The sequence below is a fragment of the Suncus etruscus genome, chromosome 11 (assembly GCF_024139225.1).
Source record: "Suncus etruscus isolate mSunEtr1 chromosome 11, mSunEtr1.pri.cur, whole genome shotgun sequence".
NCBI classification, from domain to species: domain Eukaryota; kingdom Metazoa; phylum Chordata; class Mammalia; order Eulipotyphla; family Soricidae; genus Suncus; species Suncus etruscus.
Window position 1 is genome coordinate 48,961,752 of NC_064858.1, and position 15,375 is coordinate 48,977,126.

Here is a 15,375-nt window from a genome sequence, read left to right on the forward strand (position 1 = left end):
TCCCCATTGTCACATTTGTATTGTGGGTTTTTCTACGTGTTGTAGTGGTATTCATTGTCTATATGATGTAGGCAGCACACTCCTCTGGCTCCTCCCTTTCTGGATGGGCTGACTTGCCTCTAAGGGAGGGGAGTCCTCCGTGGATGAAGCCTCACACTGGGTCAAATCTTAGGCCCGAGCATGCAACAGAGAAGACAGTCCAGAGAGAAATGTTTGCTTCTGTGATATAGCGCCGTTCTTAGTGTGATTTTTCCTTCTTGTTGCAATGGAGTTCTTTCCTTAGAAAGAGTGCACGGCCGCGTAGCGAAGCGGAGCGGCCGTGCTCCTCTGAGCCTCTTTTTGCCCCACTCGCAAGAGTTTCACGCAAGAGGACAGTAGACAGACATAGACAGGTCACACTCACAGTCTTTCACAGCTGAGCCCCACTGGGCCGGTGTACTTTCGCGGATTTTCCCCGCCTGGTGTCACACACAGGGAGCCAGCTTTTGCAAAGGATAGCCGGTTTTTATGCTCTGAAGTCCCTCCCTGAAAATGGCGTCTGGGCGAGCGAGGTTTCTGGAGGCTCTTTTTTCCCCACTCGCAAGAGTTTCACGCAAGAGGACAGTAGACAGACATAGACAGGTCACACTCACAGTCTTTCACAGCTGAGCCCCACTGGGCCGGTGTACTTTCGCGGATTTTCCCCGCCTGGTGTCACACACAGGGAGCCAGCTTTTGCAAAGGATAGCCGGTTTTTATGCTCTGAAGTCCCTCCCTGAAAATGGCGTCTGGGCGAGCGAGGTTTCTGGAGGCTCTTTTTGCCCCACTCGCAAGAGTTTCACGCAAGAGGACAGTAGACAGACATAGACAGGTCACACTCACAGTCTTTCACAGCTGAGCCCCACTGGGCCGGTGTACTTTCGCGGATTTTCCCCGCCTGGTGTCACACACAGGGAGCCAGCTTTTGCAAAGGATAGCCGGTTTTTATTCTCTGAAGTCCCTCCCTGAAAATGGCGTCTGGGCGAGCGAGGTTTCTGGAGGCTCTTTTTGCCCCACTCGCAAGAGTTTCACGCAAGAGGACAGTAGACAGACATAGACAGGTCACACTCACAGTCTTTCACAGCTGAGCCCCACTGGGCCGGTGTACTTTCGCGGATTTTCCCCGCCTGGTGTCACACACAGGGAGCCAGCTTTTGCAAAGGATAGCCGGTTTTTATGCTCTGTACTTTATTTTCTATTAACTCTAACTCAACAAAGCCAAATCAGTGAGATCTTCTACTCTGATATATATATATATATATATATATATATATATATATATATATATATATATATATACATACACACATACATACTGCATATATATACATACTGCAGTTGATATAAAATTAAACACAAGACAATATGGTTAGAAAAATATTAAGTTCTTTAATAAATTATGCATACAGCTTTCAGAAAAGGTAGCATTCAGTCATGAATATAGATTAAATTTTTTTCAAATTGTCATGTTTTTAATAACTGGTGGTTTATGATTCTTAGACACAGTAAACTAGAAAATCTTTACTGACCCTGTTATCAAGAATCTCAAGGGATAATTGAACAAGGGCATATTTCAGGCAAAAATAATTAAAAACAAAACAAAATTCAAAAAATAAATGTTAAACTTGATTTCCTATTGTTCTTTTGGATTTTTTCTTTCTTGGAGGGCAGTCAAATATTTAGGCATTTCAAACTACTTCTATTGCTTCACTGTCATTAGGGCGATCCTAAAAACCCTCATGCAACAGAGCAGGTAGTTGGTACTCTTTCTTGAAGCACCTTGGTGTGTTTTGGCAAACAAAAATAAGGTATCTAAATGCCACATATATGAAAACTTCAAGCTTTATTGAGACTCTGATTTCATCCCTTTGATCTGCCATTTTTATAAGAATATCATTCCCCAGGAGATCCAAGTTCCTCTAGCTGTTTTCTTTGTGTTGTTTCTAGTTCTTCCAGCCTTTTGCGAAGCAGAGAGAGTTCTCTTTGATGCTGTTCTTCCTTAAAATCGTGGAGTGAAAGCAAAACAAACAGGTTGGGGGAAAAAGTTAGAAAAATGAGTAGAAAAGGAACTGGTTCACTGCAACTTTCACAGAACTGGAAGACATTATGCAAGCAGTCAGTCAGAGGAAGAGACAAAAACCAGATGATCTTATTCAGATGAAGTATAGAGAGAAATAAGACAAAGGAACAGAAGGTATCAGATGAAGACATTTGGCCCTGTATTACAGAACTGTGAATGACAAGCAGAGGGAATGGTGGCAGCAGGTGTCAGAGAAGTGGACTAGATGGAAACACAAGAATATATGTGAAGGGCCTAGGACATACCAATGGTGGTAAGCGGAGATCACTCTACAGCAATTCAAAGTAGTAGCACTACTGTAAACATGTTACCCAATCTACACTAATAAAAATCTTTTTACAAGAGTCTGAGAGGGGCCAGAGCAATAGCACATAGGTAGGGCATTTGCCTTGTATGCGGCCAACCCTGGACGGACCCTGGTTGGATTTCTGGCATCCCATACAGTCCCCGAGCCTGCTAGGAGCGATTTCTGAGTGCAGAGCCAGGAGTAACCCGAGTATCGATATGTGTGACCACCCCCCAAAAAAAAACCCAAACAAATAAAAAGAAGTCTGAAGGCATGGGCCCAGAGGATGGGAGGTGACCTTGAGACATTGATAAAGGGGGACACAGGTGTGGATGAGGCGTTAGAACAATGTTGAAACTATATTTCAAAAAATCATATATCATGGTGCCAAATAAAAACTGAAAGAAAGAAAGAAAGAAAAAAAGAACTATTAGGCAATAGCCTCAAACTGCCTCTTGAGTTCAAGAGACAACATCTGGTAAGGAAAAAAGACCCTTTTTACTAAGAACATAAGAAGCATGAACTATACTAACTAGTTCTGCTTCTCTCCTGTGTAAGCAAAACAGAAAGTCAATTCTACTATGGGTATACAATTCACAAGGGAGTGTACTGGAATATACAAACCCAGGGCCTACATGTACTAATATCAGACATTTCTAACAAGTCTGAAGTATAATAGCAAGCAGTTTATTGTAAGTGAAGCACTTCATCTAAAATTCAGTTCAGTGACTAAAGGGTTCATAACTTAAAACACTAGAAATTACAATCATGTATAAATAGTATATATGCTGAAAAATCATCCAGTCAATTAGATTCCTTCATTATAACAAAAATCTGGTATAACAGAAAGTGCCTGGGTTTTAAAATCAAATCAAGTGAAATTTGTCACTCATTTGCTAAGATACTGGGCAAATAATTTCACCTTTACAACTCAATTTTCTACTGGTATATTGGAAATAATAATAATACCTTCACTATAATGCATTTATTAATAGGATTAAATAAAATACCATATAAAATGTCTAGTGCAATGAATGCATTTGTAAGTGCTCACAACTACATGCACCATTTACAAAGCAGGCTATGAAGAATATTCAATCAAATTTCCTTTTTTGTTTTTGGGCCATACCCAGTAACGCTCAGGGGTTACTCCTGGCTATGCACTCAGAAATTGCTCCTGGCTTGGGGGACCATATGGGACGCCAGGGGATTGAACTGCGGTCCATCCTAGGTTAGTGCATACAAGGCAAACGCCCTACCGCCTGTGTAAGGCCCCTCAAACAAATTTCTTTATTTCAACTGCCAACAGGTTTCACTCCATCTCCAAATAGAATAGATTCACGTCTGTTTACTTATTATTTATTTCTTTAACAAATGAAAGCATTAAAACTAAACTTGATTTCAAGGGTTATGTCATTTTTTTGGTGCAGCTAATTATGGCTTAATTCACATTTATAATTATATCATTTTTACTCTATATTTAAGGAATCGCGACAGAAATGTTCACTCTTTTCTGCCTAACATGCTCATACCTGCATGTGAGGAGGAAACGATAATTCCACGCCTGGAACCATGGTTGGAGGCTGAAAGCTAACAGGATTGATGGATGTTGTTGGAGGGATGTTAGGAACCAAAATTAAACTTCGAAATTCATTATGTCTTCTCTGTATGTCCTTTAGTCTTTTTTGGAGCCTTGTATATTCTTCAAACGGAACATTTTGCCTTAAAAAAAGTAGTGTTCCTATCTTTAATACAATTGTATCTAATGAAGAGTAAGAGTCAAAGAATTTTAGATTCATATCATTAAATTTGAAGAGTATATAAATTATGAATCATAGATATACAAAATGTCAATAAAATTTTGCTGTTCCAGAAACATGACATGCTAACCATGCAAATTGTTGGACCAGAGAGAGCTTAACAGGCAGGAGTACAAACTTCGTAAGCAAGAGGCCCAAGCTTGAATCTCAGTATCAAAGAATCTCACAATCACCTATCAAAGAATCTCACAATCACCAAGCCCCTGAATAATAACTGACTTTGAATAAATTAGGTGGCCCAAAGACAAATCAATAGATCATATACATATTACACTAAAGGTTATCCGTTTATCCTAAGATTTTACTTGCCAAACAGTTTTTTATACTTTACACATCTTTTTATACTCTCAGTTTCATATCCACTCCACATTCCGAATTACCCACAAATCCTAAAATGAAAAGAGATTTTTTGTTTTGTTTTGTTTTGGGTCATACCCAGCAGGGCTCAGGGGCTACTCCTGGCTCTATGCTCAGAAATCACCCCCGGCAGGCTCGGGACCATATGGGATGCTGGGATTCAAACCACCGTCCTGCACGAAAGGCAAAGCCTTACCTCCGTGCTATCTCTCTGGCCCCCAGAAAAGAGATTTCTTAAACCCAAATAATGCCTTCTTGTACAGAAGAAATCAAGTAGAAATAGAAAAAAAATACTAGATTGAATCTTAATGAAACTATCATTATTGTGAGAAATATGATCAAAATATATGGAACTTCTTATTTTTCAATTTCCATATTTTGTTATTATTGAAGTAACTAATAGCAAAGGTGAAGCTACTCAGTTTTTAGAGGAAAGAAGACAGATATTAAAGCTAACTATTCATGCCATCACAGGTAACATCATTTTGGACATGAATTTCCGGACCATCAATCACAGAAGTAATCAAATAGTTTTAAAATCACTCAGAATTCTATGATCGGCATCACAGATGCCCATTCTTGAATTGGTAATATTTCAAAATTACTGGTTCTGAACGAGACTGAAAAGCTAAATTTTTGTTTTAGAATGAACTTGGCAGCTTCTTAATTTAGAATAGAATATTGTAAAGCTGGCATTAATTCCACAGTCTAGAAACAGCTTGAGTATTCTTAAAAAAATCTGTTCAGAGCCAGGCTTGTAGCTTAGTGGTAACACAGATGCCCTGCATAGGAGAGGCCTGCCTCCAGTGCCACACACACAAAATAAAGCTATTTAGTTTTTAATGAACTTGAATCGAGTATGTCATATAGTAACACTGTTAATTTAATATGGTTAATCGTCTCTGCTTAAAAATGCTAATGATGCAGATTATTAGATATGCTAGGTCTAAAGAACCAGGAGAGTGCCATAGGATTTTTCCACACCAAAAAATAAAAAATTTATCCTCAAAGTTGTAGTCACATTTTACAAACTACATAATCACTATAACTGTCTTTCTCAGTAACAAGAAATCGTACTACTCCTGCCTTCTTCCAAAGTGTTGTTACAGTACCCAAGTCAATGACTTGGTCTTTCCTGTCAGTTCCAACTATAACACAGAGACTTGGTATGTGTTAGAGAACTTTTGCTTTGAAGGAATAGTCAGGGAAAAAAATGTGCATGAGTGACAAGTTAAAAATACAACAAATAGTTTGATTTTCTTTAAAATATATATGTGTGTATAATTTAAAAATATATTTTATAAATAAGGTAAAGTATATTAAAAATTAAGTTAGAGAATATCAAAATAATAAAGAAGGGTATATACATACAAACATATTACCTATTTAACACCTGGTTTTCTGTTTCTAATTCTTCTCTCTTTGCTTCCAAGATTTCTACTTTCTCCTGTAGTCTCTTCAGTTTGTTTTCATGAAGAGATTTTCTCTAGAAAAAGAACGACATGAATGAATCTTCTATTTGGACAAAACTATATAATGAATATTATACTAATGAAGAATTTTTAGAGGGGGTCGGAGAGATAGCATGGAGGTAAGGCGTTTGCCTTTCATGCAGAAGGTCATTGGTCGAATCCCAGCATCCCATATGGTCCCCCATGCCTGCCAGGAGCAATTTCTGAGCATGGAGCCAGGAGTAACCCCTGAGCACTGCCGGGTGTGACCCAAAAAAACCACCAAAAAAAAAAAAAAAAGAATTTTTAGAGGTGAGGATTTTCAAACTACTACGAACAAAGATTAGTAGATATAATTCTTATTGAAATTTGCAAAGATAATAAGCTTCTTATTTTCAATGTGAAAAATTAAAATGTGAAAGCAAAAATTAATAACTAAATTACTACAAACAAACACATCTAAAAAGGGAAAGTTAAATTGTATTGACTTTGCCTATTACCTGTTAAAGACTTACAAGTTCTTCATATCCCACATCAAATGTGTAAAGAAACAAAATTAAAAGCATGTTTGACTAAGAAGAAAGGATCAAAGAAAGGCCAAGTGATTTCAGATGCATTGGTAGGGAAATAAATAAGGACAGAATTAAATATCGAAGCCAAAGTCAATGATAATAGGATCAAGGGACCTAAACATTAACAATCTAAACTTAAAGGGGCCTGTTAAACTGGCAGGTCAGAGGGCAAAGAGTAGTGGTATAATATGCACACTGGTCCATTGGTGGAGGGAGGTTGATGCTGATGGTGGGAATGGCCCTGACCTCCTTGTATAACTCAAATTCAGCTATGAAGGATTCTGCTGATCACAATTGTTTCAATAAAATAAAAAAGCATGGGGCTGGAGAGATAGCATGGAGTTAGGTCATTTGCCTTGCATGCAGAAGAACAGTGGTTCGATTCCCAGCATCCCATATGATCCCCCGAGCCTGCCAGGAGCGATTTCTGAGTGTAGAGCCAGAAGTAACCCCTGGGCCCGGAGAGATAGCACAGCGGCGTTTGCCTTGCAAGCAGCCGATCCAGGACCAAAGGTGGTTGGTTCGAATCCCGGTGTCCCATATGGTCCCCCATGTCTGCCAGGAGCTATTTCTGAGCAGACAGCCAGGAGTCACCCCTGAGCACCGCCAGGTGTGGCCCAAAAACCAAAAAAAAAAAAAAAAAGCCAAAAACAGAAGTAACCCCTGAGCGCTGCCGGGTGTGACCCAAAACCCAAAAATAAATAAACAAACAAACAAACAAACAAATAAATAAATATAAGCATGTTTGAATTAGTGAATTGTTTCAATGTTATAAATTAGGGATAAAAATAGCAAAGATTTATTATGGGGTCAGGAGTGGGGGGAGGGAAGAAGGGAGAGAAAGAGGGGAAAGAGAAAAAATAGTTAATAGAGGGAACTCAATTAAGTTTAAAAGTATGCTTTCTATGAGGGATGGAAAGACAACACATAGTCCCAGCACCCCATATTGTTCCCCAAGTTTGCCAAGAGTGATCCCTGAGTTGGATCAGAGTGATAACACAACAGATAGGGCGTTTGTCTTGCAAACTTACTTCTTCTGAACTTATTAAGAATAAAATCATATTGTGGGTCTTTTACAAACGGCTTTATCTTTGACCCTATATTGTATAATTTATTCAGGTTTATTGCCTTTAGGTATGGCTTATTCATTTCCACATATTACATTATACTGATGAATTTTACAATTTGTCATATTTCTCACTCCATGTGAAGGGTCACCTGGGTTACTTCTGGCTGGGAAGTAACACTGCCCTGTGCATTCTCTGGCTTCTCTTCTAGGACTCTGAAGGCTGCTTTGTGCCACTGCTCTGTCCTAGCAAAGGAACTGCTCTTCTTTCATCACAGGTACACTCTCTTCTACTGTCACAGATGCACACATACAGATGTTAGGAACCACTCTTCTCTAATACAGGTACATGTGTATCGATGTTAGGGCGCTTGCCTTGCCTTTCCATAATTTACTGATATTTAATAGGATGAGTCCCTTTTAAAGCATAATGACCAGTTAAGAATACAAGTACACAAACATATATGACCTACTGCTCAATTTTTCAGGGAAAAAATATCACTTACCACTACCCATGGATATCTCCTTTAAGTAAACAGACAAAAAGCACCCCATCAATGGCACCCAATAATCCAGAGGCTGTAGGGAGCCTAGAATCAGCCACTTTGGGAAATACTAATCAAGATATCCCTATGACTCCCAGACTAGTCCAAGGGGACACAGGTGAAAATCATGTAAATGAAAGCCAAAACATATAACTAGGGGCTCAACTGGTAGGGGAGCAGGGATGGGGGAGCACAGGAAGGAAACTGGGCTAGAAGGGGGCACAGTCAGAAAAGGGTTGAAAACACTGATCCAGATTCCAATCTCATGGGAAATTGCTGGTGTTATTGTCAACCTCATATCAATTTATTGCTTTAAATATCATTTACATGCCAATTACTAAAAACTTATCTGTGTCCCATATCTTTCCCCCAGAACTTCTGATTCCTGTGTCTTTTAAATATGTGTACATGGAAATCTGATAAAACTCAAAGAGTTAAATACAAGAAAGTCCAAAAAGACATTTTTTATTTTATCCCCAAATCTGCCCCTTTCACAATCTTTCTCATAACACTAAATACTCCACCCAGTTGCTGAATCCCAACATCAGTTATCGGCCACCTAATAAAACAGCATCACATTTTTGTCTCTCAACTTCCCTCAAGTGCACATTTCCATATCTGTTTGTTTATGCTTTCCCCCAGACACTGTCATTTCTTCTGTGTAGTCTTTATTTCTGCATTTCAGTGAACAAGATAGTATTTGAAGTATGGGGCACTCACCCCACAGATCTGTTGAGTAAATTGGCTATGAATAGAAAGAAATCCTACCGTTGAAAGAAAATAGCATACGTCACTTCAATGTGGTCCTTTCTGCCTTATTATTTTGAATTAAAGTCAATCAGGACCAAAGAGAGCTCATCGTGCTAACTGGGAGGCCTGAGTCCAAGCCCCGCACCTCACAATACTGAGAGCCTATGTGACCAACCTCAAGCATAGGGCCAAAACTGACTCTTAAGCATACATAGATGTGGACCCCAAACTCAAAAACAAACCCCAAAACCTTTATTAATCTATTCATGGAAAGATGCTCGAATCCTCCCCTTTTCTCTTTCAAGCAACAGGAAATAAATGTTCCCTGTAAAATGTGTACTTGTTGAATGTATAGGGGGTTATCCAGAATATTCTATACATAGTGAAAACCTTAAGATTACAGTTCATTTCTTTTATAAAAATATTCATAATAATATCCAGGAAAGACACTAATACTATAAAATACTTTTAGCATACAGATTATAGATATATGTCTATAGATCTATAAGCATACAGACTTAGCATCTACACTTTGGGGATATACATTAGAATAAAAATAAGTTTTCTCCATTCAGCATCTAACTCTTATCCAGAGTAAGCACTGACATTCAAACATGAACCACTTCGCGTCTGTGAAAAAAACCAACTATTATGAACAATCTTATAATGATGGTGTCTAAGAAATTAAAAACATAAGTTTTCATTTCAAATGCCTCAAAAAGAATAAAGCACAACTCATTTTTATTATAACAAGAGGCCTCTCTTCATATTTATACTTCAGTGATATGTGAGGAAAAATAAACAGAAGTCAGCCATTGAAGAAGGAACCCCAAACTCTTTCAAACATATTAACACAGTAAAATGTCTATCTAAAAACATTCACCAAAAGTGACAGAATATTCAGGCTTCGGATCTAGCAATTGTAGATTTACACACTCAGAGAACAGTAAAGCCATGTTATCTCGCCTGCAGTGAAAAGTAAATAAACCTTTCAGAGTAAAGTAAATCTAAACGATTGTAGTTTCTGCCCACATTCTTGTGAGTAGTTCTAAGTCTTTTAACTATATTAAAAAAAAAGTAATGATTTTGGGCTGGGGAGATAGCACAATGGTAGGGCATTTGCCTTGCACATGGCTGACCCAGATGGAACTGGGTTTGGTTCCCGGCATCCCATATGATCCCCTGAGCCTGCCAGGAGCGATTTCTGAGCATAAAACCAGGAGTAACCTCTGTGTGCTGCGGGGTGTGACCCAAAAAACAAACAAAAAAAAAGGAATGATTTTTATCACATAAAAAACGTGAAAATCTAGGGCCAGAGAGATAGCACAGCGGTAGGGCACTTGCCTTGCAAGCAGCCGATCCTATATGGCCCCAGAGCCTGCCAGGATCGATTTCTGAGTCCAGAGCCAGGAGTAACCCCTGAGCACCACTGGATGTAACCCAAAAAACCAAAAACAATAAAAAAAAAAAGTTAAAGTTAAAAAGAAACATGAAAATCTTGGGCTGGGATGATAGTATAGTGGGAAGGACATTGCCTTGCACACGGGTAACCCAGGTTCGATCCCTGGCATGCTATATGGTCCCCTAAGCATCTCCAGGATTGATTACTGAACAGAGCCAGGAGTAATCTCGGAGCACTGCCAGATGAGACCCAAAACTAAAAAAAATGTGAAAATCTGCCATCATGAATTATGTTTATGAGACATTATAATTTTCTTTCCTTTTTATTTTGGAAGGAAGGCCTCCCAAGCAATTATCAGTAAGCCACTCCCAAAAGGGCATGCTACTTTGGCCCAGCAGTGAAGTAATGGGAACCATTGTGATAAATTCCCCCTAATGGTGCTTGGTGAGCCACCAGGCCAGGCTACACCTGTCAGTGCTTAGGGCCTTTCAAGGCTATACCCAGAAATGCATAAGTGCTGAGGTATCAGGGAGTCTTGTATATACAGAGCATATGCCTCTGAGCCCTGAGCTATCATACAGAAGTGTTATCTTTAACTAGAATGAAAAGGGGTTAAATGAAACGGATTTTTTTATATGACTGTATACCAAATGAAATAAAACTTGTGGTTCATGGCTGTAACAAAAGCAAAGCACCAAAGAATTAAAGAAGGCAGGAACTTAAATAGTAGTACAAAAATAAGATATACAATCTTGGAAGCTGGAAAATGTAGGTTTTTAAACTGAAGTATTAAGTCTTATTATTAGTCAAGTAATCTTGGCTAATCTACCATTTCCATTTCCTAGACTTTTCAGTATCCGTAAAAAGCTATCTAAAAGCTCAAATCCCTGGTGGCCTAAAAATGACACACACTGACAGATCTTTTACAGCATTTCTATATCACAAATGTGATGTTAATCTACTTCAGTTGATATAAAAATCTACAACTTCTCGAGCAAACAGCAATGAATCATAATTACTCACTGAATCAACAATTTCCTGGGGCAGCAGAGAGAATTCAAACCATAGAGCCCACAATGTATGAAGCCCTAAGTTAGATCCCCAGCAAGGGTCCCCAGCCAGCGCACTACTGGGTCTGAGAACTGAACCATAAAGCCTATATCATCACCAGTCCAAGCACTGCTAGAAGTAGTCCCTGGGACTCTAGATCATCACTAGGTGTGACCCCTGTAGAAAAAAATTTCAACTAGAGTCAAGTACTGATGAAAGGTGTTTTGCAAGTTTCTTAGAATAACACCTTTTCTTCTCTTTCTGGTCTACCTGTGATTAGGTGATAATCTCTCTCACCACTGGATGTCACTTTTGCTCCAAAAGTGTCAACCCAAACTAACCTTAGTAATTAGATACTAATTTCAAAGACATTTTTAAAAGCCACAATATATAAATTTTTCTGTGAAAAAGATTGATTTTTTATAACACCTAGTTATAACACTTGGTGTTTATATGGTACACAAAAGCGTAAGTAGGATTTCTGGGATCATCAAAAGACATAAATATGGGGCCAGAGAGATAGCATGGAGGTAAGGCATTTGCCTTGCATGCAGAAGAATGGTGGTTCGAATCACAGCATCCCATATGGTCCCCTGAGCCTGCCAGGAGCGATTTCTGAGCTTATAGCCAGGAGTAACCCCTGAGCGCTGCCGGGTGTGACTCAAAAACAAACAAACAAACAAAAAAAGACATAAATATAAAATTTACTAAAATCCCATCAGTACTTATATGATACTCAATACTTACATGGACAGAAAGAGAAGAAATGTTTACCAGAAAATCAGCAACAACACAAGTGTTCACATTTGAGTTTAAAATACTGAAGACATATAGTACTTACTATTTCTTAAATCTCAATGTCACACTCTTTTTAGCATTTGGAAAGAAAAAAGCAACAGGCAGAAACCAAGAGAGTAGATAACTTTGTTACAATCATTTACAACCATGAGGAGCTCTTTGGTAGCTAAACCAAACATTAATTAAGGCTGTAACAAACTGACTGCTTGGGTTTCCCAATTCAGAATATAAGAATGAGAGTTTGGGGCTAGAGCAATAGCACAGCGGTAGGGCATTTGCCTTGCATGCAGCCGATATAGGATGGACCTGGTTCGATCCCCGGCATCCGATATGGTGCCCCTAGCCAGGAGCGATTTCTGAGCGCAGAGCCAGGAATAACCCCTGAGCGTCACCAGGTATGCCACCCCCCAAAAACAAACAAAAAACAAAATTTAAAAAAAAAATGAGAGTTCTCTCAGGCCCACGTAAACAGAGGACTTCTTGCATATACAGACAAATATTAAGAAACTGGGATGTCTATGCCTAGAAACACTTTCCTCTCATGGGCCCTCTTGCCTCTCTATGACCAATGCCACTACAAAGGGCACTTTCTCAGATGCAAATATGTCAGATCATCTGTGGAATTTTAAAAATGTGAACCCCCATCCCATTTGTCCATGTACCCTCAGCAATAATCTTGGTGAAAGTAACTGCTGACTCACTGGCACGTGAGTTATGGCTACTTAGGGGGCCATGCTCTAGCCCAGGGGTTTGTTGGAAGTAGAAAAGTATTTTTGAACCACTGACTTAGATGAGTCATTTAATTACATCATTTTCATGATGCTCTGGACTATTTCCAAGAAAACAAAGTTCTGAGATTCTGGAGGAATATGTCAACAAAGGTGAAACTTAGAAAGATTGTGTTTTTTTCAGAACCCATTCAGTAATAAGAATTCTAACCAAATATTTAAACAACAAAAAAATACAATGATTTAAGTGTCAGTTGAATTACTCACTGATTCAGCATAGACTGTGTTAAATGACCTGTATGGGCAGGTCTGGACATTTTATCACCAAAATGCATTCTCTGTGAGAAAATGCATACTGGCTCTGAAAAACTGACTTGTAGACAAAAATTCAGAAATAAATCTGTTGAACTGTTTAAACTTACTCAATTTTTATCTGCAAGGGTGACAACAAAACGTTACATTTAAATATCAAATAAATGTGTCATTAAAATCTGATATACAAAAGAAAATTTGATATACATTTTATTATCCGAAACTAGTTATGCTTTATTATATAGAAATCTCTGTAAGAAGAACCACATGCCTTTTTCTGGGCAATGGCAGCTCGCTGCAGTTTCTCTTTAGCCTGATTATACTTTTCTTCTCTGTCTGTAATACGCTCATGAAGTTTATGCTTTTCTTCCAACCACTGTATCTGTCTCTCTTCCACTGTCCTGTCAGAAGAGGGTACATGAAAAACATGGACATGAACTCTTAGGATCAAACATATCCACCATTAGTATAAGCAAAATCACCACCCATTCCCCCACATCCTTAATGATCCAATTGTAGGCATGCTAGCTTGGCTCCACATTTGCTAATACCATTCCTGAGTGCTTCTTATAAGCTGAAATCTGACTTAACAGCATATATACCATATCATTAACTGTTCAAGCTAACTCCTTACGTGAGGCATTTCCACCATGTCCACTTTTAGATAAGAAAACTAAGAATTAGTGCAGTTTATTAATTTTTTCTTTTTATATATATATATATATATTTAATTATCTTTATTTAAACACCGTGATTACAAATATGATTGTAGTTGTATGATAACAGTCATGTAAAGAACACCCCCCTTCACCAGTGCAACATTCCCACCACCAATGATAGTTTTCAGTGTAGTTATTTCTCTAACTACACTCATCACTCTATGTGGTGAGCTTCATGTCATGAGCTGCACCTACATGGGAAGATGGGGGGAAATAAGGGCAGTAAAAGATTAGAAATGAGCTTTGTAGAGAAGTATCAAGGTCACAATACAAGATGCATATTATGCATATATAAACTATATGCATACAATACTATCAATAGGAGACCAAGGAGAAAAAATTTCCAGTGACTGTCCCAACATAAACCAGTGCTAGAACGACCCGCCCTCCTCCCAAAGTGCATTCCCATTACTGTAGGAAGAGGTAGGGGGAAAGCCTGATGACCCCTATAGAGCCCACCTGGACCGGCGCCCAGGGAAGGCCTGGAGTCTAGGGGAAAAAGAGAGGGATGGATGGAGGGCTGCCAAGCATCCCAGCGCTCCCCAGGCTAGGGAGAAGTCCTCCGGCATGGGGACTCCCCAAAACTCATACCTAGGAAGAGCTGGCCTCCAGAATCAAATGGGAAACCAGAGCCAGATATCTGCCCGCCCTCCTCCCCATACACCTCCTCCCTAGAGTACGGAAGGAGGAAGAAAGCCTGAGGACCCCTAAGAATCCACCTGAACACGCAGTTTATTAATTTAAGAACATGGGCCAAAGCAGTAGTACAGTGGGTAGGGTGTTTGCCATACACAGCCGACCTACCCACCAGGAGTGATTCCTGAGTGCAGAGTCAGGGGCAACTCCTGAGCACTACTGGTTGTAACCCCCAAAACCAAAAATAAAGAAAAGAACTTATATCTGGTTCCTGGAAGGACAAAAACTTTATAAACAGCTCTAAAACATGCTATCGTCCAAACTACGATTTTTTTCCAACAAAGTTAGTTATTGGAGTGCTGGTGATATAGCTCAGTGGTAGATACAAAAATAAACAAATGCAGGTAATTAGGTCTTTATAAAATGTATTTTCTGAATAGAGTAAAAAAAATTGAGGGATGGGACTAGAGAAATAGCACACTAGGTAGGGTATTTGCCTTGTATGTGGCTGACCCAGGTTTAATCCCCGGCATCCTATATGGTCTCTCAAGCCCACCAGGAATGATTTCTTGGGTAAAGAGCCAGGAATAACCACTGAGCATTACCAGGAGTGACCCCCAAACAAAACAAAAATTGGGAGAGCCACACCCAGCTGTGCTCAGAACTTATTCCTGGTTCAGTATTTAGAGATCTCATGATATCAAATCCAGGTTACCTCCATGTAAGGTAAATGCCTTACTCATTGTACTAACTCTCTGATCCCCATATAAATGTATTTAAAATAA

The 15,375-nt window shown here is 39.1% G+C and overlaps 1 protein-coding gene across 1 annotated transcript in view; it reads right to left on the bottom strand.

The window, feature by feature from the left end:
• Positions 1-1,670: 1,670 nt before the first annotated feature.
• Positions 1,671-15,375, bottom strand: part of CEP83 (centrosomal protein 83) — a 67,660-nt gene continuing 53,955 nt past the window's right edge. The window contains exons 12-15 of the mRNA XM_049782808.1: positions 13,507-13,636; positions 5,944-6,047; positions 3,917-4,106; positions 1,671-2,016 (exon numbers count right to left, since the gene is read on the bottom strand). Of these exons, the coding sequence (XP_049638765.1) occupies positions 1,912-2,016; positions 3,917-4,106; positions 5,944-6,047; positions 13,507-13,636 (529 nt within the window). The 3' untranslated portion in view covers positions 1,671-1,911. The remainder of the gene's footprint in view (positions 2,017-3,916; positions 4,107-5,943; positions 6,048-13,506; positions 13,637-15,375) is intronic.